General features: G+C 37.9%; 1 protein-coding gene across 1 annotated transcript in view; it reads left to right on the top strand.

The window, feature by feature from the left end:
• LOC126249140 (DNA-binding protein RFX7) overlaps positions 1 to 22,498 on the top strand; it is a 131,475-nt gene extending 108,977 nt beyond the window's left edge. Inside the window, exons 5-8 of the mRNA XM_049950794.1 lie at positions 1,041 to 1,248; positions 3,815 to 3,936; positions 18,671 to 21,038; positions 21,168 to 22,498. Of these exons, the coding sequence (XP_049806751.1) occupies positions 1,041 to 1,248; positions 3,815 to 3,936; positions 18,671 to 21,038; positions 21,168 to 22,498 (4,029 nt within the window). The remainder of the gene's footprint in view (positions 1 to 1,040; positions 1,249 to 3,814; positions 3,937 to 18,670; positions 21,039 to 21,167) is intronic.
• Positions 22,499 to 26,107: the final 3,609 nt, after the last annotated feature.

Below are 26,107 nucleotides of genomic sequence, written 5' to 3'. Positions count from 1 at the left end.
ATATTTGTTATAAGAAATATAGTTCATACCTCATTCTTTTTCAGATGAGTTTGTTTTTCATCTGATTTCAAATTTTAATATTCGTGCGTAATTACTGCTAGATTAGCTTCTCATCCGATGTACAATAATTTCTAAAGACTCTGATGCATCGTAGTTATCCACTGAAATTTACTACAGGTTTCTGACTGTATCAGTCAAACAAAGTTTAACGTCTGATTTTTGGTTGCAGGGAATACTCAGTTATACAACCCCAATTTCTAAAGGGCAAGCCTTCATCTCCTAGCCCAATTCTGACTCCTACTCCCCTACTGAGCAGCATGTATACTTACATTGACATGATATGTTCTCCTCCTGCCAGACCATATTACCAATACAGGATGTTGCAAGGCCCAAGAATATAAAAAAATTGTTAATGTAACATTTACAGCAATGAACAGTTGTTGGAAAATTATAAATTACTAGTTAAAGCATCATTTGATTTAATAGAGAAGGTACTAACCTTACATTTTACATTCCTTCATTTGTGGTGTGATTTAATAAAGACTGATAATTGTTATGCTTATGTTGGTGGTTATTGTGTAATGATTACCTGTCCAGAGACATGAAAAAGTATGTTTTGACCCTATATGTCATGCCTGCAAGAAAAACTATTTTTTTTTAATTGTGAAATGTCCCTTTTTACATACGTCAACATCTGTATACAGTAACAAATAATCTACATGAAAAATATCCCTTTTTTCGGAGACAACAACACTGAATTCTAAAAGAATTGAGGTTTGAATTGTGTTGCAGGTATTGAAAATGTTTTAACTTCATTATAATGCTGAAGATTTTATGTGAATCAATTCTGATAGAAATCAACATGAATGAGCAGACAACTGAAGACTGAAAGTCAAATAGACAGGAAAATAACAGTAAGTCAAGAGACACTAATGTTTACAAACATCCTCAAACTTCCGCCAGTGTAGTGTCAAGTTTGATAGGAATTGGAAATGTGAGTTTACACCAGCTAGTAATTGTTAACTTTCCTTCTGTTGCAGACTCCAGTCCATTGCTCTGAGGGTGAAGTTATGTCAGCTGCATCATGCTTAATTCGTGAGTGGGCCGAAAAACTTCTTGGCGTCCGTTTTGATAATCTGCGAGATCTTGCCTGTCACTTGGTGGAAAAGATGTGTGTGGACTCGCGATCTGTAGCTGCATTCACTCTTCTTTCAACATCTGGTCATCTGCAAAAGCGTGACAACAAAGGTGATATACTTTCCCAGAACTTCCTGTGTGTAGTTATTGCATTTAAATTCTGAAAAATATATGATAAAATTCAGATCCTGCCATCTGCAAGCATAATTTTAGTGTTTTCTATACATATGCTCACAAGATAAAAGAGATTCTCATTTAGCTAATTAAAAAGATTTGCATTTTTAAATTATATTAAGTTATATTATTGTAGCTCTATTATATATTATGTGTTATTTTAATATTCTATTTAATATTAAAGTATATGTATATTGTTTGCATTGGATACAAATTCTCCTTTTTGCTAAAGATGGTAAACTTTCCTTACTATCATTTTATAACTCTTTATTTGCATAGTTATGTTCTTATTTAACCATGATTTATAAGAAAGATAAATTATAGTTCATGAATCACCAGTTACAAAGACACTAAGCTGGCCTACTAAATAAAACTAGATTTGCTGAAGACACGCATTTCATAATGATACAGCAACAAAACTACTGTAAAGTTCTGACAAATATGAAGGGAACCCAAAAATAGGACTCCATCTTTGTACACAGAGGGATAGTACTGATGTGTTCTGCTGGGTGTCTCTTTGAATCTAAATCTACATTGCATCTACATACATTATCCACAAGCCACCGTATGGTGTGTGGTGTAGGCAACCTTGCACCAGCACTAGTAATTTCTTTTCCTGTCCCTCTTGCAAATAGACCAAGGGAAAAACAACTATCTGTATGCTTCTGTAGGAACCCTGATTTCTTGTATTTTATCATTGTGGTCCCTATGCAGAATGTATGTTGGAAGCAGTGGAATCATTCTGCAGTCCGCTTCAAATTCTGGTTCTCTGAATTTGCTCAATAGTGTTCCTCAAAAAGAAGGTTGCCTTCCCTCCAGGGATTACTGTTTGAGTTCCCGAAGCATCTCTGTAAAACTTGCATGATGTTCGAACTTACTGGTACAAATCTGACCTGGTGCAAATCCCAGACACTCCATTAGTACTCAAGAATAAGTTGCACTAGCATCCTATATGCGGTCTCCTTTACGGATGAGATAAACTTTCCTAAAATCCTCCCAATAAACCAAAGTTGACCATTCGCCTCCCCTACCACAATCCTCACATGCTTGTTCCATTTTGTATCTCTTTGCAACATTACACCCAGATTATGATGATCCCTCGTCTCTGATGAACACTCGATGTCCTTTCCTAAGAATTGGTCGATGCCCATAAAATAATTCCCATTTAGGAACAACAGGTTTTCAAATAGAGTTAACAGCTTTTCTCATAGTGGCTTGCCTTAATCTTAGTCATATAATGACCTTTATGTTGACTACATGTTAAACTCCAGCCTTCCTTTCATTCCAACAATCGGGCAAGGTGCCGCAGTGGTTAGCACAGTGGACTCGCATTTGGGACAATGACAGTTCAAATCACTGTCCAGCCATCCAGATTTAGATTTTCTGTGATTTCCCTAGATTTAGTCCAGAAAAAGTCGACAATGGTCCCTTTGAAAAGGGCACAGCCAGTTTCCTTCTCCATCCTTTTGTAATCCGAGCTTGTGCTCCATCTCCAGTGACCATAGTTGACAGAATGTTAAATCATAATCTTTCTTCCTTTTTCTTTCTAACTAACAGCATTTTCATATTTTCAGCCCTGAAGATAGCTATTGGGACTATCAATGTTAATTGTTGAAGCTCCTTATTTGGGAAGGGCATTCAGTGAACACAGTACAGTGTTCCCCTTTGTGTTTTTAGTCCATCCTTAGTTACTGTTCAAACAAAGAACATGATCCATGGTATGTGACTCATTCTTACCACCCACTCTACAGCATAAATTTGCAGGAGACTTCCACAAAGTTTTAGAGCCAAACAGCAGATTTTCAAACAGAAGTTAACAGCTTTTCTCCGAATAAAGTCCTTTTCTGCCCTGCTTGAATAATTTAGTGGCATACGTGTTTGTCATGTATCTTCATTGCAAAGGTACTTAAGGTTCAGAATACAATCTGCTGTAGAAGAATGAATGCAGTATAAAATGCAGTTTTAATATCCAGTAATGTGATCTGTCTCTGAAGGTGTTTGAAGTTGCTTAGCTGTATCTTCTTTTACTGTCATTATCTTTAGTTTGTGTGGTAGTCTTAATCTTACTCATAGGATTTTGAGATTCCTTACATTAATTTGTGTATTTTAAAATTCATGTATACTTTTGTTCACATCCCCCATTATTGACTCACATCCCCCATTATTGATGGGTTTACTTCTGTAGCCACTGATAACTATCATTATTGCTATTTTATTATTCTATGAACTTATTCTACTAACAGTAAATTACTTCCCATTTATAAAATCATTTATTTTTGTTTATCCTTTTTTTACTGGAACTGCTTTTTTTTCAATTTTTGTTAAGTTTTTTATAAAACTTCATGTAATTGCTATATCAAGATCCTGTTCTAAAGCTATTGACTCAGTGTAGCAATTCCCCTCCCCATAACTAAACCTATGTGAGGCCTGAAACTATGAGTAATTCCTAAATTGTCAGATATGATTCTCTTTAGCAAGTTTGAATTTTTTTTATCTTGAACAGAGACAACACCACCACTGGGGCTGGCAGTACAGTACACCAGCAAACACAAAGAAGCTCAGCTGCAGCTACAAAGAAAGCTTCAGGAGCGGGAGGTCATCCGAGAACAGAAAAGGAAACTACAGGTTAGTGAATGACTGTTTTACTTGTGTGTTCTTCTTTTCTGTCATTCAGGTCAGCGTGTGAACCTTACAGCTTGATCTGACTGAGTAACTTATAAAAGTTGCATTTTGTTGATCAGCTTCCTTAAGCCTCAGCAGGTGTCTTCTTTATGTTACTTATTACAAGATGTAATTCAGGAACCAAGCCATAGAAGAGAATATACGAGGGTAAGTCAATTATTATCCGCAAAGTAGTTAGAAAATATTATTGTAATCAAATAGGAACCTGAAACTTGCAAGAACATCATTTTTTGACATAGTCTCCTTGCGTTTCAATGCACTTGATCCGTCATTGTACAGGCTTCCTGATGACCTTATCCTGTTGTGGATGATTTCGTGGGCAAAACCATGACCAATTTGCAGATGATGTGCCACTTCGTCAATAGTTAGTTGTCTGTCTAAGAGAATCATTTATGTGAAAACACAATGATTTCTTCATTTGTTGCGGTAAACAGTGATCCGGCTCCTTCATTGTGCATAACACTTGCGCAACAATTTCAGAATTTTTCAATCCATTCGTAGACACTGTTGTGGCAAAACACTGGTCCCGTACTGTACCAAAAGTCTTCGATGAATTTCGGCCCCTGATACGCCTTCCAACCACAAAAAATGGATCACTGAATGTTACTCGTCTTTGGTGTAAATAAACAGCAGAGCAGCCATGATTAACAGCACGGCAGCGATGACGAAACTAACCTAGCAGCTTGAAAATTTCAAAGATATAACAACAAATAAACAAAAGCATGTGTCATCAACATAAAACGACAGTATTACCAAAGTAAACAAAAATATAACTAATTTGCGTATAATAATTGACTTACCCTCGTAACTGGACTGCTTCATAGTTAGATACATGTACATATTTGCTTTTCAAGCCCTACAGTGTGTGATGAAGGGTGCTTTTGATAACATTGTCTTCCTGGTTCCATTTGCAAATGGCACATGGGAAGAATGGGCTGTAATTACTCTGTCTTCCTTGCCATGGTCATTTCACAGTTTTTATGTGGGAGATAGCAATATGTTGCCAGGCTGTTCCTAAATGTACAGACTCTAAATTTCAATAGTAAACTCCGTGCCTCCGTGCCTACTCAACAATGTCATGACAAAATACATCATTTTTTATTGGCTCTCTTTTATTAATGAAACACGGTAGACTTCCCAGACTGGTGAGCAGTACTTGAGAATCGACCAAAAAAAGTCTTTCGTACGCCGTTTCTTTTTTGGATGAATTACATTTCCTTAAGAATTACCCATTGTATCTTAGTCTGGCATCGGGATGGTTACTCCTAGGTACTTATGGTTTTTACTGTTTCCACTGATTTGTCACCAGTAGTCCAGTCAAACAGTAGTGCACCGCTTTGCCTATTTATGCTCAATACATTACATTTATTTACATTTAGGTTCAAGTGCCAGTACATGCGGCAAACATTGAACCTCTCCTATAGATAACAGGATTGTCCTCAAATGGCTTCACAGAGGTCCCACCTTTATCCACTTGATGATTAATATTATTATATATTGTAAACAATAATGACTGTCACACTTTCTTGGAGTTTTCCTGAAAGTGCCTTCACGTATATCAATTTCCTTCCCATACAGGCAATGTGTTGATTCCTGTCTGCAAGGAAGCCCTGAATCCAGTCACAAATGTGATCTGATACTCCACAAACTGGTATTTTGTTCAATAATTGACAATGTGGAATGGTATCAGATACCTTCCTGAACTCAAAGAACATGGCTTCGGCCTGGGTGCCATTGCCTATGGTACTCTAGGTCACAAGGACAAACAGAGTGAGCTGAATGGCAAGAATTCTCTGTTTGTGGGAGATTTTTGCACTCTTAAAATAAAAAACTTCATAATGTGTGGCCATAAAACGTGTACCACAGTTATATGACAGATTGATGACAGCGATATCAGCCTGTGTTTGTATGCATTCTCTGATAGCTCTTCTTGAAAAGGGGAATGACATTCACTTTTTTCCAATCATGATGTACTCTCCGTTGCTCTAGTGACATACAATAAACCACTGTTTGAAGAGAGGCAAGTTTTTTTACATAATCTCTGTAGAATCTCACAGGGATCATATCTGTTCCAGGTGAATTAGTTGATTTTCTGTTGTATGGTGACTTATCTTAATATCTGCCATCAGTATACACCTTTGACCACCGGATAATAGTTTACTACTCTCAGTTTGTGTCTGCGTGTGGGTGTCATCTATCCTTCTTCCAGTAGTAGGCTTCCAGGTAGTTAAGAATTTTACTCATTTTCACCTTGAAAAGGCTTTCCCTCTCAATCAATTTTACGTTTTGAATATTCTTAATCATATATTTGAGTGTCACTAACTTTGTTATTACACAGTCAACTGTAGTCTTCAGTTGCAGCAGTCGGAGTACAGATGTGTGTACATTTCAAGCACACCTCCAGGCATCTTAAGTTGACGATTTTGTGTGACCTGTGTGCTGCAAGTACATATGGTTGTTTATAGAGGTTAATTTGATTTGTAATTTATTTTCCTAGTGTTTCACTATCATCCTTCCCTTTCTTTTTTAACAAACCATCTGTTAATGACGTCATAGAAAGTCAAACCTGGTAATGATGTTACTTGTGACCAAATGTTGAAATATTAAGACTACTTCTAAACCACTTCCAGCAGAGATTGTTAAGACATTCCAGAGATGAAGCTAAATGCACAATCTAGTGCAAAATATTTGTATCACATATGCGAAAGGCAAAATTCACATCAACATACAAAACCATCTGATAGGAATGGCCAGTACTAACTGATGAAGATTGCTCTGAAATAGAACTAGATCCGATTTTTCCATTCACTGTCAGACATATTGCCAAAAAAGAAACAGGATGAAAGAAAATCCTTTCTGATTAATACTGTAATGAAACGTGAAAAGTTGAAGAACGTGTGGAAAAAGTAAAGCTTTTAACACAGGATAGACCTTTGTGCTTCTGTATATAAGAAACACATTTTTAACTCTGTGTTTGAAGGGTACACCATCCACGTAATACACATGGTGAGAGGGCTAAGGACGTAGTTTGTCTAAGATACATGTTGTTCTGTGCCTGTTACCCTCACCACTCACCTTCAAGCAGTAGAGCTTGAGATTTCAGCTCTCTTAGGAATAACTGTGTGATCCCCAGTTTTCACATGCCATAAACCTATGGGAAAAGAGATCCTACAAAACCTCATCTATCAACTGTCTGATCCCTTTCTCCTCCTCAGAGACTTCAGTGAGCCTCATATTCAGTGGGGCTTTACGTACACTTGTCCCAGGAGAGGGGCAAGTATTGGAGAGGTTCCTCTTGTCAAATGATGTGTGCCTCCTACGTTCAAGGAAAGTGACACACCTCTTTACTGCAAACAGATTTTCCTCAGTAATTTATATAATTTGTCACTTTGCTCTCTTACACTAGCTGATGCTATCCTTCAAAAAGTGATAGGAGACTTTTAGACTAGTGACCACTTGCCTGTATGGATCCACCTGCCAGATACATCAGCATCAAGCCATTTAAATAAATTTTTAACTAAACCAGCTGGATGCTTTACAGCATGGAGAGTCAACCTTTTTTACCTACCGCCCACTTTTGTGTGTCTGTTAGTAGTAAACTCTCCTAACCACCCAGTGGTTCCACAGTAATCATAACCTGTAAAGTAAGGAAGTAACATTACTTTATAAAATTTATAAAGCAGAGTTACAGCAAGTTAAAGCATATATATCACAGATGTAGTTGGAGGAGGTCTGAAGACACCAGTTATGACGTGACAGCTCTGATGGCTAGGTGTGGACTAGGATTCTATGTCGAGGATGGACATTGTGCAGCTGAAGAAAGACCAATGATAGTTACAATGGATCCTCCCATCATACTCTCAGGACAGCAGCCAAGTATGAGGCTGCCCCTGGCGTCCAGATGCTTAGGTGGCAGGCAGGGCTTCGTGTTCCAGTTGAGACAGAAGAGTCTGCACCATTGGCATGGTGCAGAATAGCGCAGACTTGAAGTCACATTGCCGCCCTGCTGTTTGATGATGATGAGCTGGTTCGCACAGTTCTTAAATACTGCTTCTCCATACTGATGTCGTGAAGGAGGGAGGGAGGGGGGGGGGGGTGCTAAGTATGTTGGTGTAATGTTTAGCTATCAAAGTTGTTTTTTATACCTAATAGAGAAAATAAATTAAAACTTAACATACGGTTCATCAGATAAAGAGCCATTTCTTGAGTTTAGTGCTGCTGCTGCTTCTTCTTCTTCTTCTCAAAATGTTGCAAACATACATCCTTAGCCATCCTAGGAATTCTTCTCATGCTTTTTCATTTCAGCTGTGCCAAGTGCTTAATATTTTTTCCTCGTATGTCTTTTTGTTCATTATGATTCACGTGTTTTTTTGTATTGGTTCTCAGTGGGCTTTTTTTTTTTTTTTTTTTTTTTTTTTTTTAAATCATGTTGAATATATGTCTATATGTAATATTTCTTGTGCCTTTACTCATGATGTACAGTGACAGTGCTCACCACTGAAACATAGCAAATAACATGCAGCCTTTTCTCTACCAGACAAATGACTGTTGCTTGTGAAGTGATTTAAATCATACAAAAATACATGATTGCTTGTGGTTGTACGTCAGAAAATTTGTCAGAAATTTAATCAATGTATGTAACACATTCATGCTCATATAATGATCTGTAGATAAACAAATGTGTCCCAAAAGCATGATTGTGCTGTCATTGTTCTGTATTTCAGTGTGCATCATTCAAACTTTCATAATAATATACCTTGCATTTTCTCCCACACTATCATAGAGACATGTTCTGTATCCTGCCTTAACAAAGAAAAGGGAAAATTAGACATACCAATACACACATGTCAAAATTGCCATTTTTGCAAATTTGTGGTTTTAACATGAAAGGGACAATGTATTTAAGATCATGTGACAGTATCAGTCTTGTACTTTTTCTGTTCTTCATGCTGCCCTTCTTAAATAAGTCAGTGACAACTTTGTTTGCAATCTCTGTGTATCAACACTTTTCTTTGCACGATCTGTTGAGCACTATATGGACATTGATGTCAGATCTATAAAGTGCTTGCTTCATTTTAACGACTGAAAATGTCTTATTCTTGCACGATTTTTTAATGACTGTAACCCAATCACGAGGGGTGTACACAGTGGAGTATGTGTTCTTAACGTGCTTCTCAATTCGACTCAAATCTCAGTCACAGGGCAGTCGTGTGTGTCCAACTTGTGGAAACCAATGTTCAGTGGCCTTAAATTTTCCTGAACACACTAGTGATCTCTCTAGTGCAACAATTGCCCAGTTTTTGCCTTGGCATCTGCAATTATCACTAATAATGTGAAGAATGTTTGCCTGAGACTTTTGTATTTCTGAGAATTTTATCAAGACAGCTTCCTATCTCATCAGATCCACACGAACATATGTTCCTTTTCAGATCCGCAATCATGAATACCAAAATTGTAAGTCCTCTTATAGAATGCAGGCCCAGATGTAAGCCTTGGAGTTGGAAAGGTTTGTTGTAGATCAAAGGCTATTGTAAGGTATTCCTCAGGATTTCCCCTAGCTAATTTGGAAAGCTGTGTAATCATATTTTGTCCTGCAGATGCTTTGGCATGATGTAGGTCCCTTTCAATTTTTTATCTTCTAATAATATCTTCAGAGTTGGTCAACTGTGCATTTTTTATTTGAATTTGAAATTTGTCATGTACATGACGTGTCTGAATGAGACAATTTAAAACCAATATTAAAATCTTCGTTAAATATATCTCGAAATTTCGAAACTTTTACTTGTGATGCACTATTTTCTTCACAATATTTCAAATAATGTTCTTGATGTAATGAATAAATTGACATGTCATAGTCAAAGTACACTTTATTGGGGCTCTGTGAGCGGCTGTAATGACTGGCATACTTAGGTATATTATTTATGAAATTGTGAACTGTCTGAACTGCTTCTTGTGAAATTTTCCTTGATGGGTTCCCTTTTTTCCCTGGAAACAAAGAAAAAGAAAAAGTGATTTTAAAGGTTAATGCCCAGGTCAGACAAATTTAGTGAATTTGTGTCTGAATATGATATGTAAAGGAAAACACTGGATAAATAAGCACAACAGAACAAAATTATGGTTTTTCATGGAAGCAACATTAATTTAATCGTTAAGTACCTCTTCTGTCTTTTGGAGAAGTGGAGTGTCCATCACACAAGTATTTTTGTGAGTTCTTAAGATGTCCTTGATTGTTCTGAAGCCCATGTACACTTAAAAATGCTTCTCAGCATACCAAAATATTACAGGCATTAACCTTAACCTGTTACAAAAAAGTGACCATTCGCCATGAAATTTTGCTTTTCCTTTTCTTTGGGTACCTTAAAAAGTGAAATATATTAATCAAAATAATAATATTTTATTTATAAAAAGTACGTGACATAAAAATCAATTTCAAATTATCATTAATCATAGTTACCTCCTTTGCACTTGTTGCATCTTAATATTGCTCAGAAGGTAATTATTTTGGCAATTGAAATCACCATATTCCAAAAAGAATTGAATATCTGCTCTACAAATTCATGAATTTTGCTCCAACACTTGTTTTTACATTTACATCCAGGACCAAGAATTTTAGCACCAACAATTTGTTCTGTTTTATCAGATATGTACTCTCTGCCATAATTTCTACGACGTTTACATTTTTCCCTTTTCCAATTGCTCATATTTCTCCTATTTTTTCTGCCTTTAGGTTCTTTAGCAGGTGATACTTCAGGAGACCTTTCACATTCATCAGCATCCTAAGCCAAATAAAGTATTCAGAATGAGAAAGACCAAAGCCACTTAAACCATATACCAAACTTTAATATATTATACAAATAGCCTTATAATATTTAAATTATTACTAATAATGCAGTAATTAATAGGAGAAGTAAAATTTGTTCATGATTCACATGTACATATTTTAATTAGCGAGTTTATAACAGTTATAATCACGCAATAATATTTCACTGTGATACAGACCTAAGCCTCAATGTTTTAAATGTTTAAAAAAGTAAGTATGTTAGACTTACCATGTCATTTTCAGATGAAAATTCATCAGAGGGACAATAACTGCTGCCATTGGACGAAAAATCATCTTCAGAACTAGCCATTTCTGTATCTGAATCTTCTTTTTCGCTTATGCATGGAAGTAGCCTCTTCTTTGGAAGCGCCATTGTATTGTGGCTTTGGGTTGTTTCAGACGCAAAAAAGACTACTTCCTCACAGTATGAGAACAACAAGTGTGAACTGCTCTGCTATCTAGTGAGGGAAAGTTAAAATATTTACGCAGTAGCTTCCTCTGTTGAGAAGAAGTTGAACTAATACAAAAAACATATTTTGAGAAAAGTGTGGCGTTGGGCTATATCATTCTTGCTCCTCCATCTCTATTCAGAAATTTGCTTGGAATTATTTTGATGTAATTAACATTTTCATAAATCTTATGATCTGTCATTATATAATTATTACTAAGGCACTGTTAAAAGCCTAGCAGTACCAAGTGTTAGGGGCTTGCCTACTCTGGAACCAATGATTGGTATCAGATTGTTTCCTATACTCAGATTTACTAAATATATTCCTCTGCATCTCTTCTTCACATCCCATGAGAAGATTATTGTTTGAATTCATGTCCAGTGTTGGCAACAAATCTGTGCATTAAGGTCTACTATTACAATTAAATTTTCATAATCTGTATCTTCTTACTAATGTGATAGTTGTTGTTTATGAGCACCTGGAAATTATTCTGGGTGCCAATGAAATGCCAAGAGACTCACACCAGAGATACCGAAGGTATATCTTGAGTACTGTACTCTTCAATGGATACTGTCTGCTATACAGGAAGCACAGTGCTGCCTGCCCACTTCAGTGTGAGTGGTGTGGAAGTAGTAATTCAGAAGGCCTTGTACAGGGGAGGCCGGGACTGAGGGCAACTCACAGTATTACACCCATCCCCCAACCAACAAGTCTGATGTGCTGTTCTTCCTCTAAAACCAACCTTAGCCAGTGAGAGAGATCACATGTTGAGAAACCTGGTGTGTCTTACAACAAGAAGAGGCAAACACAAAAGTGGAGGGATCAGTTAATCATTGGGAGTACAAATGTGCATTGAATAATGGTACCCCTTAGAGGAATGGCAGGAAAAGGTGGGAGAGATCACCAGGTTCACTCTGTGTATGTGTAGCATTATCCTCAGAGTTGATCAAGTGAAACACTTGAATCAGAGACTGAAAAGTTTCTATGAAAAGCTAGGCTGTGACTTCATGGACTTACGCAATAGGATGGAGAGTTTTAAGGATCCTCCTAAATGTGCGAGGGGTGTACTACACGTCAGAGGCTGCTACCTAGGTGGCTGGCTGTGTGTGAAGTGCACACAAGGTTTATTTTAAGTTAGGCGACACTCCATCCATTCAAGATAATGATAGCTGTAAGAGACCCAGAAGTACTACTGTATCATTATGAGAAATGGTCCCCACACATGAAACAATAAAAATTCCTAGTGAAATCCTGCTGAAGCATTTGCAACAAAGTCCGAGAGTTTGAAGCAGTCCTAAATAGGAGTGAAACGTGTACAACAATAGGTACAGAAATTGACAGCATTGAGATTTTCAGAGAAAATCTAAATGTATATTGAAAGGAGATGGAAACAGAAAATAAAAATGGTGCATTTGTTGTAGTAGACAAGAAACTTAAATCTACCAAGATAGAAATTCAAGCTGTGTGCAAGAATCTTTGCACAAGATTCAATATCAAGGTTGAGCATAAACTTGTAAATAAGTCCTTCTGTCAACCACTGAACTCACCCCCAGATGTAACTGAAAGCGTAAGAGAAAACACAGTTCACTAGTACAAATGTTCCCCAACCATCAGTTAGGAAATTATAGTTATATAAGTGGAGAGCATGACAAAACTCCCTGCAATACATTACTAAATCCCTTCTCTGAAAACTACCCAGAACAGATAGTTCAGGAGCCCACTCATTATGGAAATATATAAAATTTAATGGCGATAAATAGACCTCAGTTATTTGGGGTATTCATTATCAGTGACAATGAGGCGGTTGGTTACTACAGTACGAAGAGCAGCTAAAGTGGTTAGAAAATTTACACATTTAGTAAGTTAGATAAAGTGGTGGTACTGTCACATCTCAAAGAGGAAGTCAAAACATTTACCTCTGGGCAGGAGCACATGGCCCAAGCTCAAAAGAATAGTTGACCATACACTAGATAGGTATGTACGTAGTTGAACAGTTTGTAATGGAAGGGACTCTCCATGGTGTACAGTCATTGTAGAGAAACCTCTAAAGAAACAGCAACTTTTGCATAATGTATGTAAAAGTGTAGGGCCATAAATAGAGAGATTGTAAATGAAATTCATTTGTCTGTCAAGTGAGCAATATGCAAAATTTTCAGTGATTACCGTAGCATAATCTTATGGAAAGATCCTTTACAAATGCAAAGAAATTATGGTCATGACTAAAAGTTGTCAAATGCACCAAAGTTAGTATCCGGACAATCATAGGTGGTAAAGGAACTGAAATTCTGGGTATCAAAACGAAAGCAGACATACTGAACTTTGTTTTCAAATATTCCTTTACTGTGAAATGTACAGATGCTCTGCCCTGCTTTACTTTTCACACCACTAGAGAGATGAGTGATATAGATGATAATGTCAGTGGCATTGAGAAGTAGCTACAATAGCTAAAATTATGCAAGACTCCGGGACCTGATGAAATTCCTGTCAGATTCTATATAGAATTTACATCTTAGTCAGCTCTCACATTAATCGTAATACATCATAAATTCACTGAACAAAAAGTTTTGTCCAGTGTCTGGAAAAAAGCACATCACATCAGTCTACAAGAAGGGTAATGGAAGTGAACCACAAATGTAGCATCCAATCTCACTGACTTCCATCTGGTGTAGAATCGTAGAACATATTCTGGGCTCAAACATAATGAGGTATCTCAAACAGAATGACCTCCTCCTTGCCAACTAGCATGGATTCTGAAAACATTGATCATGCAAAACCCAACTTGCAGTTCTCTCACATGATGATGTCCTGAAAGTCACGGCTCAAGGAAATCGTGTAGATCCATTACTTCTTGACTTTGAAAAGTATCTGACTTCATACCACACCAATGTTTAATAACACAAGTGTGATTATATGGATTATCAAACAAAATTTCTGACTAGATTGAGATTTTTTTGGTTAGCAGGATGCAGAATGTTATCTTGGCTGGAGAGTTATCAGTATTTAGGTTAAGTAGTATGTAAGCTTAGGGACTGATGACCTTAGCAGTTGTGTCCCGTAAGATATCACACACACAGAGTTATCAGTAAAAGTTGAAATAACTTCATGTATGCCCCAGGAAAGTGTGTAGAGGCCCTTGTTGTTCATGTTGTGTATTAATGACCTGGTAGACAATATTAGCAGAAACTTCAGACTTTCTGCACATAATTCAGTTAACTGTGATGAAAGAACTGTCTGAAAAGAAGCTGCAAATACATTAAATCAGATCTTGGTAAGATTTGAAAATGGTGCAAAGATTGGCAACTTGCTTCAGATGTACAGACATTAAATTATGGGTTTTCCAAAATTCAAAAACAGTGTCCAATGAGTACAATCTCAATTAATAACAATTAGAATCAGCCAACTCATACAAATACCTGTGTGTAACAATTTGTGGAGGTATGAAATGGAATGCTCGAATAGGTAAGTCAGGTGGTAAACTTACATTCATTGGTCAAATACTCGAAAGATGTAGTCGCTCTACAAAGGAAATAAGTCACTTGTGCATCTAATCTTAGAACATTGCTCAAGTTTATCGGACCTGTATCAGAGAGGACTAACACTGTATGTTGAACATATATGACGGAGGAAAGCATGAATGGTCACAGGTTTGTTTGACTGATAGGAGAGTGCCACAGAAATGTTGGAAAACCTAAATTGGCAGACTGTTGAAGACATACATACATTATCCCATGAAAGCTTACTTCCAAAATTTTAAGGACTGGTTTTAATTGAAGAATCCAGGGATATTCTTCAGATCCCTCTGTATCATCCTGTAGGGACTGTAAAGAAGAAAATTACACAGTATGGATTTAAGCAGTCATTTTCCCTCCCAGTCCGTATGTGATTGGAATGCAAAGAAATCTTAGCACATCATACCATGTGCTTTCATTTAATTTGAATTCAAGCTGCGACAGGTTGAAGGATGATCAATGCCTATTATTGCTCTCAAGATTCACCGAACAAGGTGGCGCAGTGGTTAGTGCACTGGACTTGCATTCAGGAGAACAATAGTTCAAATCCATCCAGATTTAGGTTTTCAGTCTGAGTCTCAGAATAGATCATTCCGATGGAGAAGACTGTCCATTTTCATCATAACACTTTAACTCATAATCAGCTCAGTGTTGAGAAGGCAGAATCTACATCACAATAGCAATGGTTGAAGTTTAAAACCTTATTGTTACTCTCATAATCAGCTTAATAAATTAGGTGTACAGGACTGTTTTTGTGTGTGATTCCATATCTAGTTTTGTGTGCCAAGTGTACCAATACGCTTTCAACTTATTGGTTAACCTTCCAGAAACACACACACACACACACACACACACACACACACACACACACACGCGGATGTATTCACATATTATTGATTACAGCTGGTCATCTCTTTTAGATTAAAAATCTGAAAAAAAAGTAGCCAGAAACTGTTGCAGTGACCTCATTTATTTTTCTTGATTAGATCAGTATGTCAATGGAAGTGCTAGTTTTGCTTCAGTTTTACAACATTCATAGTTACTCTTGTACTGCACTGTGAAAAATTTAACAATTTAACATCACTTGTGAGGCTCTAATAAAAATATTTATGCTGATAAAGATGTAAATAGTGATTACACTTCACTTGTTACTGGATCTTTTTTGAAAAAAAAAATTGCTTTAATTGGTTATGTAGCTGAGTTTTTGATCTATTGTGAGGGTTGGCAACTGCCTCTTAATGTAAAGAGATGTGAAATTTTCTACTTCAAAGTGTGGGAAAAATGGTGCCCATGTGCTACAGGGTCAACAAGGCTCAGTCGTAGCTAATCATGTAAAAATCTCTGAAACATGCCAGTGAAGACATAGGTTCAATTATGATGAAGTATGTGTTGAGCTTTGATTTAATTTTTTCACACTGAGAAACTTCAGTTTGTGTGCAAGGGAGATCTATACAGTTATATAATTTAAAGTCCCCGCCCCCCATCCCACTGCTTTTTTCTGTCTGTACATGAAGGCTAATATCAAGAACTACTGTAGGGATTTTGATATGGTTTTCATTAATTGATAGACTAATTCACAAGGAAGGTTTATGTATATAATTTATTACTTCTATGCCAGGCAAGTCCCCTGTCTGTAGACACTTGGTGCTACTGATGTGAAGCTGGTGTGGGTCAATAGAAGCTTATACAAAGCTTTTATGACCTTTTCTTGGAGGTTGATAGAGTAGCGGGGTCTACATAGGCTTGGATGTATGACAGCGTGTTTACGAAATTGTCACTCATTGACAGTGAACCCGGAAAGGGCACTGTGTTAAATTTCTGGCAGTTCATCAGGAATTTGTCCCAAATTTCATATTAGGAAATGTTGTTTCATTACGGCTTAGTGAACATTCTGTAAGAATCTGAAGTTGACATTTTATATAAGATTAGTATAGGGAATAAATTCTCAAATTATTGTAAGGAAACATGGACATATATAAACAAAATTGTCTCTGACAGATATAGCATGATGACAGGAGGAGGAAAAGCAGACAGTATCACACACATGAAATGTATTTTGTGTGTGTTTAGTGAATATGAAGTGCATGCAGTAAATATAATCTGTTGTTTGTCAAGTAATGGGTGAGTAGTGACTGACATTCTCTTCATTCTTACCTCAGTTATAACATTTTGTATGTGGTCATTGAATGCCTTTTCACATTAGTGCAGAGAATAAATATTCAAATCTGATTATCACTTATCATACAAAACTTACTATAGAGAAAAAAATGTGCCAAAGAAATATAGACAGTATATGATGAAGCATAATTAAGCAGCCACCCACAAACTAACTGTGAGATCTGCATTGCAATGCTAATAATATGGGCAGCAGTGGTATGTTTAAGTTTAAATTATTTATATTGTCTTCAAATTTTGTAATCTATTACAGTACTGCCATTACTACTCTCACATTTTTTTTTTTCTGTTTTGTTCCTAAATCTTTCTTGTCTGTTGAATTTTACTTTGTTTGTGTCATTTGTGAGTAGTATAATGTTGACGTATACTGATGAGCCAAAATATTATAATAAACTGTTCATTAGCATGCTGGTCCACTTTTGGAAAGCAGTGCTGCAGCAATTCTGAATGGCATACATTCAACAACTGAAATGTGACACTACCCACGTGATGCAATACCTGTAGATTATGGGTTGGTGGTTTGTGGATGTGTAATTAGTGCCTGATAGCATCCCAGATGTGTTCCATTGAGTTCATATCAGGCAAACTTGGTGACCAAGACATTGCGAGTTCACTATTGTGCTTCTCAAACCACTGTATCACAATTGTGGACTTATGACATGGACAGTTATCCTGCAAGAAGTTGCCATCACCGTCAGGAAAGAAATTGAGCATGAAGGGATGCAGGTTGTCCACAATAACGTTCATTTAGTCCATGGCTGTCATAGTGTATTAGGTTACTAATACAAGTCCCATGGAAACCGAAATCAATATTCCCTTGTAGTATAATACCACCTCCACCAGCCAGCATACATGGTGCGGTGCAAGTCTCAAGCATCTGCTTGCATGGACGATGCTGTACCCAGACAAGAGTATCAACTTGGTGTAACAAGAAAAGTGATTCATCAAATTACGTGACACATTCCATCGCTCTGTGGTCCAACCTTGATGATCCTGTGCACAGTACAATCATAATTAACAGTGTCATTGGGTCAAAATGGGAACATGTAGAAATCATCTGCTATGAAACCCTGTGTTCAGCAGTATGTTCTGAAACACCTGTGCAGGCACCAACAGTGTAATTTTCCATAGATTACCAACTATCCTGCTTTACAGGGTGGATAAGGTTATGACCTCCATGTTCTGTGATGATGAGGCTTGGATGTCCAACAACTTGGTGCCTGCTCATGGATGCTTATAACAGTAGCATGTGAACAGTTGACCAGATCTGCTGTTTCTGAGATGCTTGTTCCTATCTACTGGGCCTGAAAGTGTGCCCTTTGTCAAAGTTGCTTATGTCAATAGTTCTCCCCATTTGCTGATTGTCTATGTGCCTATGCTCCACATACATACTTTCCTTACCATGTCACATGCCTACAATGCCACTGAGTGATATTCAGTCTCTTGATGGGGAGTTTTCATAATGTTTAGGCCCATCAGTGTATATAGTAAGGCAGAATTTTGGTGTCATTGTGCACTCAGCATTTTGAGATAATAGATATCCTAAATTTGTCCTATGCTCCATCTTGATGAAATTAAACGTAGTGGGAGGCAGTTTGTGGAGGTGACAACATAAAGATCTTGCCCCTGTTCTGCACATATATTTTCATAACACTGCACATATGCATTTGTTATTAGTGTCTTTTCTTGTAGATATGTTTTCTTACTTGCTATCCCTCTTTCAGGATCATCAGCAGACAACAGCTATCCTGAAGAACCTCTCATCTGAAAGACTGAAGTCAAAAAGAGCTAAAATATCTCAGCACAACAGCATGAACAATCTGCATAGTTCGAAAGGCCTTGTGCACATTAAGGATTTAAATACTACACTTACGAATACATATACTCAGGGAAAGCGTTCACCACCGATGGCAATAGAAACACCTATTTCGTCGGAAGTTGTTCATTCTGTCTGTGATAAAACTCTTACTTCCGTGCCTAGCTCACTTGGTAATTGTACATCATCTTCCATGGTGTTCAAAAGTGACACAACAGATAACAGTAGGGGTCTCTCCAATGAAGTCAACTCTACCAGTGCTTTTCTTAGTCTGAAGGAAGACTCCACTAATGCTGGAAACTGTGTGCCAAGTGAAAAGGTGCATTTGTTGAGTGTAATAAGCAGAAAAAGTGATATTGAAGGTATGAGTGATAGTACTGTTCCAGTTAAGGACACAGTAATGTATGAGAGCGAGAATGCTGCTGCTGTAGCTGGTAAGTCTGACCAGACAAACTATAATGCGAACTTTCAAACTAGAGCCAGAAGTGTTGACTTCAGTATTGCCAACTCTTCAGATGATGCATTGTCTACAGCAGAGGGTATGGCAGTTAAGCCTGTGAGTGAGTGTGGCTTAGACATAAATATGCAGCTTAACTTAGGAACTCCTCTTGACAGTACTAATAAACATAATGTAAATAATCTAAATAACTTGAGTACAAATAAATGTTTATCTGCCTTCTCTCCTGTCCAGGACTTAACTCCTGGAACGATTATTAATGATGTCAAAACTAAAACTTCTGAAATAGTTTGTCATGATGCTTCTCAGCAGGATACATCCAGTAGCAAAACGCAAAAGCTTCCAATTCCTAGGATAAATAACATGAAGGTTAAAAAGGCAACTAATCTGATAATATTTCCCTCATCAGTGTCTTCATATCGGCAGACAGCAAAAAGGTATAAACACATACAACCAAAACCAGAAATAGGAGGCACCGGCAAATTGAAATCGGAAATTGAATCTAGTCAAGAAGACAATCAAGAATTCATAAATTCTGGTGTCAGCTTAGGTGTGATTTCTGGTGAAAGGGCCAAGTTTGACTGCAGTTCATTGAAAAACTCTCATTTTACAACAATAAAAAATGTCCCAGCTGCCTCAGAAAGCAATAAAAGTGACACATCAGAGAATGTAAATGTGCGCGAAGTAAGTATAGAACATCTAGAGAAAGATGCATTCAGAGAATATTATCATGATGGAAATAATTCACAAGAGCAGGAGGAAGAACTAATGAAGTATTTCCAAAACCAAGACAGCTCACCTGCCAATGAAGAAGCCACAACACATGCTCCTATTCGAAGGCATTCATCTGCAGAAGTTCAGAGCAATACATTATTTTCTGAATCAGCTGGAAGTAAATCGGATAAACTTTCACAGCTACGGCTGCTCCTAGAGCGTAATCTAAATCCTGCAACTTCCTGTAGTAGGTCGAAGTTCTTAAAATCAGAAGATCAAGTGCAGATATCTGATAGTGTGTCAGATTCCTCTGTAATGCAGTCATCATGCCTGTCAGCAGATAGTATAGCGAGCAGCAGGAACACTTGTGATGAAGAATTTTTTATGAGGAAATCTGCATTCCCTTTTGGAGGCAGTTCTTCAGCATCAGAAAGTCTTGTGCTTTTATCACAACGAAGCCAACAGTTAAATAGTCCTAAGAAGCCTTCTGCCCTTTTGCCTTCTCTTCTGAATAACTGCGTGTCTGGTCTCAGTGCTAGAAGGAGAGTCAGTTTTGAAACACCAGCAGTGGAAGACAGTCATGAAAGCACGCGTCATATTGCTGTACCTCCTAGTCCCAATACAAGGCGACGTATTTTTAGTTTCACACCAATATCTCCTGGTCCCCATTCCCCAAACAACACACAACAGAAGTCATCAAAGCCATCCAGTGCAAATGCTAGCCCATTTGTGTCCCCACGAAACACCCCTATTCCACGTTCAAGGCAAAACATTAGCCATGTAAGTGCACAGTTGTGTTTGAACAGTAATATTCTGAACATGTCAAATCAAAATAATCTCTATGCATCATCATCTAGTCATCCTAAGCAATCAGCAAACGCTGCAAGAATAGTGCGTTCGAATTCTGTTAATAGCAGTTCTCCTTCAACCCAAGTTCATTACCCAGCTCCAAGACCACGAGCCCTTTCCACAACTACTTCTTTCCTTCATGCAACTGTACAGTGTGATGCACCTGCAACAGGAGATAAGCACAGTGAAACCAATAGCCATTTCAATGCTGGCAGCAGTGCTGGGACCAGTGAAAATGAAAGGATAACTCTGAATTGTAGGAACAATATTACTAGTATTAGCTGTAGCAGTAGTAATAGTAGTAGTGGTAATAATAATAATAATAATAATAATAATAATAATAATAATAGTGAACTTGATAGTAGTGGAATACGTAGTGGTGAAGATCTTGAACTGAATAACTTCTGTGATACACAAATGAAGACTTGTAATGACCCTGCTGCATTATTTGCTATGCCAGGGGAAGCATTGCAGAAAGAGGCACATTCAAATGTTGTACTTCCTTTGTCTCCTGTTTCAGTTTCTGCTCCCCATTCACCGATGTTGAACATTCCAGCTGCAAAACGTGTAGAATGTGGTGTCAGGAACACAGTAAGCACCATAGATATTGGTACAAATTCTGTGAGGAAAAATAAAGATATTCTAGACTTTGAACCCAGTAACACTCTAAAATGTGAGAAGACACGGAGTGTAAGAGCTAGTAGGAGGTCTGATGTTAGATCTTTGAGCACTATTAGTGGTGAAGGGCCTTCTGGAACACCTCTGTTGACAAATGGCAATGTGGTTGATCCACTGGCACATGAAGTCAGTCAGTTCTTTTCAGATGAGCAGCATTTTGTTCGGATGCTAGGAAATTCTCAAGTTCAGTCCAGGTCACAGTCTGTACCTCTGCATTGCCCAAATTCTGACAATACTGCCATTTCTTCAATATCAGCACAGCCTTCACCATTGTATCTAGGACAGCATAATACATTCTCCTTTAGTAATTTTGGATCATCAGCTACAAGTTCCGTCACTCCCACACCTGTCCCAAGTGAGTTTACTGATTTTGCTGTTACAGAAAGTTCAGCACAGTCTTCAAGCCTTTTAATAGTTGATGATGAGCACAATTCTGATACCGTTACAGGAGATTTGAACAGTGAAAATTTGAACCGCATCTTTAATATGTTGGATGATGCTCAAAATGATCATGAAAATAGACATTCAGCAATGGGAATATCCATCAGTAATGAAATCAGTGAATGTGATCTAGAATCAGCTTGTCAGAGAGCTCTGCAAAAACCATCACGTTCTTACCCCAATACACCTGTACCTTACAAAACTGCAGGAATAAGGGACCCTGTTGTGACATCTTTCAGTACCACTGCCAGTCCTTTTGAATCACACTCAAACTTAACTTCGAGGTCATACCCGTCAACTCCGCTGATAGGTATGCCGGTCTTTGGTACTTCAGATGATGCACGTCTCCAAAATGTAAACAGTGGTGAAGATTCTGTCAATCAGTTTACATTAAGCTTGTGTCAAGAACAAAGCACAGCAACTTGTTTTGCAGAAAGAAGGAATATGAGTCCTTTGTTAGACCAGAGCACATTTACTGTAGGAAATGATTTGGAGTTGGATACCCTGGAGGTTTTAGCAGACTGTGACTCAATTACACAGCTTGTTCAGGATGTAAGCAATGTTAATGCATCATCATCATCATCATGTGATATATAAGGGCAATTTTGTTAAATAATTAATGTTTAGCACAACTTAGTTTCTTTTTGTTGTGTGACTTCAGCATCATGTACTATTGGGGGATGGAGGGAGGGGAGGGGAGGGGAGAGAGAGAGAGAGAGAGAGAGAGAGAGAGAGAGAGAGAGAGAGAGAGCGTGAGCGTGTGTTCACAGCAGACCAGCCATAATGAATCCCAGTGAACTGAGAAATATTATTACCTACTTCTGTATACATGATTAATGAAAGAGCTGTTAGCACTGTTGTTCTTTGATCTTGCTATAAATGCAACCTTTTGAGCATGCACACGTACATGCTGCTGCATACCCCTCCCTCCCCCTCCCACTCCCCCACCCCCACCCCCACCCTCCCTACCTACACACACACACACACACACACACACACACACACACACACACACACACAAATTAGTTATATGTATGTGTGTTGTTTGCAAACATTGTTGAATGAGTGATTAGTATGCCAGTTTCTCACACACTGAGTTAGGTGTGTCAATAAGTCTTACACAGTCTGAAATTCATGAAAGTTTGTTATCGAAAACAAATATTAATATCCTTAGAGTCTTCTGCAACAGCATATGTGATGTGAGACCAAATAGTCAGTAGTTTAATTCATGATAATGCAGTCAGTGATAGCTGGTTCAGTGTTGAAAAACAGGATTTTACTTAAATTAAACTTAACAACTTTTCTGTTAACTCCCTTTCAGTTCTGAAAAAGTCCACACTTTAATCTGTAGTCACAGTTTATGTATTTTGCCAGTAGCCAAAATAAATAAATTGTGACTATAGAATAAAATATAAACTTTTTCAGTATTATATTGGTCACTATTCAACTTGCAGTTTGTTGGGAATACGTCCCGTTCAGTTGTTCAAGTGGGGTGCAGAAATTGGTGTGCAGTACCATATCGCAGGGCATGCATTGAAGAACTTTGTAATAGTTATTTAATTACAACCCGAGGGAAACTGGAATTACATAAGAGACAGATAAAATAGTGATATGTATTTTAAAGATGATACTATACCAAACTAGGAAGCATTTCTAAGTGCAAATTTGGGTCTTTCAGACCTAGAGTTTCATTGTATATGAGAGAAAAAAGGAGCTGCAAAAATGGAAGAAACATTAATATGGGGATGAAGTCAATTATCATTAGGAACTGGAAAAATTAGCATTTTGCGGTAAATGGCAAAGAGATGGGAATTCTGCCTCTGAATGCAAAAATGCGAAATTGCTTAATAGACTCTGTTTCATCGAATTGAATCCAGATGAACTATTTTATCATAGGTAGTTTGAAATAGCTTTATTTAACCAGTTTTCAGTGACTGGTGTTGTACATCATCTGGCAAAACCCAATTTGGAAAGATAAAGTGCATAATATCTGTGTGTGAAATAAAAAGTGTAAGACCGCAAAAATGTATCGATGCACTCAGTGCTCTTGTACCATACCAATTATGAGCGCTTGAATGGGCTGTCTAAAATAGACACCACGCAAAGTTACTCAATACCCAGCCATGGGACCTAGCATTTTATAACAAAGAAATGTCTATCTTTGTTTGTTAGCTAAAGCTCAAAAAATGGTATAATGTGGACACTTTGAACATGGAAAATTAGGCGGTGGACATTTTGAGCGGTGGTTGCATTGAATACCGCTAGAGGTTGGGCCTGAACTACGTCATTAACAGTACACTGCTAACGTCAGCAAGCAGTTGTGCAATAGCTGCCCCTGAATGCTTTGTGTTGTGCATTGTATTGTATGTTAACCGGGCACCTAGAAACGACGGAGAGGTTCCGCAGCCGCAGTGGTCCACAACCCCACGACGACTACCGCATTCCACTTCACCCCTCCGTCGCCCCACACCTAACCCAGGGTTATTGTGCAGTTCAGCCCCTCGTGGACCCACCAGGGAATGTCTTGCACCAGACGAGTGTAACCCCTATGTTTGTGTGGTAGAGTAATGGTGGTGTACGCGTACGTGGAGAACTTGTTTGCGCAGCAATCGCTGACATAGTGTAACTGAGGCGGAATAAGGGGAACCAGCCCGCATTCGCCGAGGCAGATGGAAAACGGCCTAAATCCATCCACAGTCTGGCCGGTTCACCGGACATTGACACAAATCCGCCAGGCAGATTCGTGCTGGGGACCAGGCGCTCCTTCCCGCCCGGAAAGCCGTGCAGTAGACCGCACGGCCAACAGGGCGGGCGTGTTGTGCATTGCTTGTTGTTTTGTTATTTTGAAGATAAGTGAAACGAGTAATCCCATCTGGCCCAGATTTGATTACATCCCGTACAGCACCTGGCAATCCTTGTGATAATGTGTCAGTTCTGCTGTAAGCTGCTGCCCTGCGAAATAGAGGCGAGGCTTGTTTTCCTCCCGACCCACTTCTCTCTCTACTGGCAGTCCAAATTCTAGTTTGTTTACACTTGTGGCCACCTGCTACTGTAGCCTAAACTGCCAGCACTGTGCACTATAGCGATTGAAAACAAAATCTGTAACGTTTTTTTACTCTACTGAAATTCTTAAGGGCCCCCACACACCGGCGATGGATCGCAGCAATCCGTCACTGGCAATACTGTGTGCAGTTGGTCCCTCGCCTTGACACCACACACGAGCAGTTTGCTAAGCAACTTCAGTCAGTATTATAAACATCACTGTGTTGATAAGTGCTGCTACGGAAAATGAACTTCTATGTTTAGCAGCAGTTCCAGTGGTTTTCAGTGGCACAATGAATACTTGCAAAACATAAATTGAAAATGAACAAGAATTATAATTTATTAAACTTGCTTTGAAACGTTTTTCCTGGGAACTGCAGATTATTATACAGAATATATTACATTTTTCGTCGGCACCAAATGGGTTGATTACATCTTTCCTGTGTGCTAATATAATTCATTTTACATTTATTAGTCATCAGTTCATTTTTTCTTTATTAGTCTTATATTTTATCTGCAAGTATTTACACAATATAGGCACATCGAGTACAATTTGGCTATAGAGAGGTTGTCAGTAGCAGCATTACTGATTACTCTAACCCTTGTTCTAATTTCGTACGAAGGAGAGTTAGGTTATATGAAATGACAAGGGCGTATGTAACTGTGTAATAGATTTGCCCTGAACATTTAATTTAAAATGTGTTCTTAACATTACAGTAGGTACATACTGGTATGTCATTCTGTTTAAAAGTTAAAAACTTTAACTATGCAGATAATTATTTCATAAATAGCTCGAAATCATAAGAGGGAGCCCATCGTATTGTGCCTATTACCATGAACTTCCCATCAATACTACTCCTGTAGCACAAGCTTCAAAATACTAATTACTGCAAAATCAGTGGGTGTATTTTGTATTGCTTCTTAATATAAATTGCAACTCCGGCTCACACTTCACTTCTTAGTGTAGTTCGTAGCTCCTGGATAACCGTAAATTCAAACTAAATTTCTTACACAACATGGGCAAAGCAAATTGAAACAAAACTGTACAACCACTCTTAATAAATAGAGAATCAAGTCGCAGCCAAATTGCCAAAGGTTGCTGCTCACCAGCTAGATAGCCATATTGCGTACATGATTTACATGCAATCTATCAGATTGTGTGGG

The sequence above is a fragment of the Schistocerca nitens genome, chromosome 3, assembly GCF_023898315.1.
Source record: "Schistocerca nitens isolate TAMUIC-IGC-003100 chromosome 3, iqSchNite1.1, whole genome shotgun sequence".
NCBI lineage: Eukaryota > Metazoa > Arthropoda > Insecta > Orthoptera > Acrididae > Schistocerca > Schistocerca nitens.
This window is presented reverse-complemented; position numbering and strand designations above follow the sequence as displayed.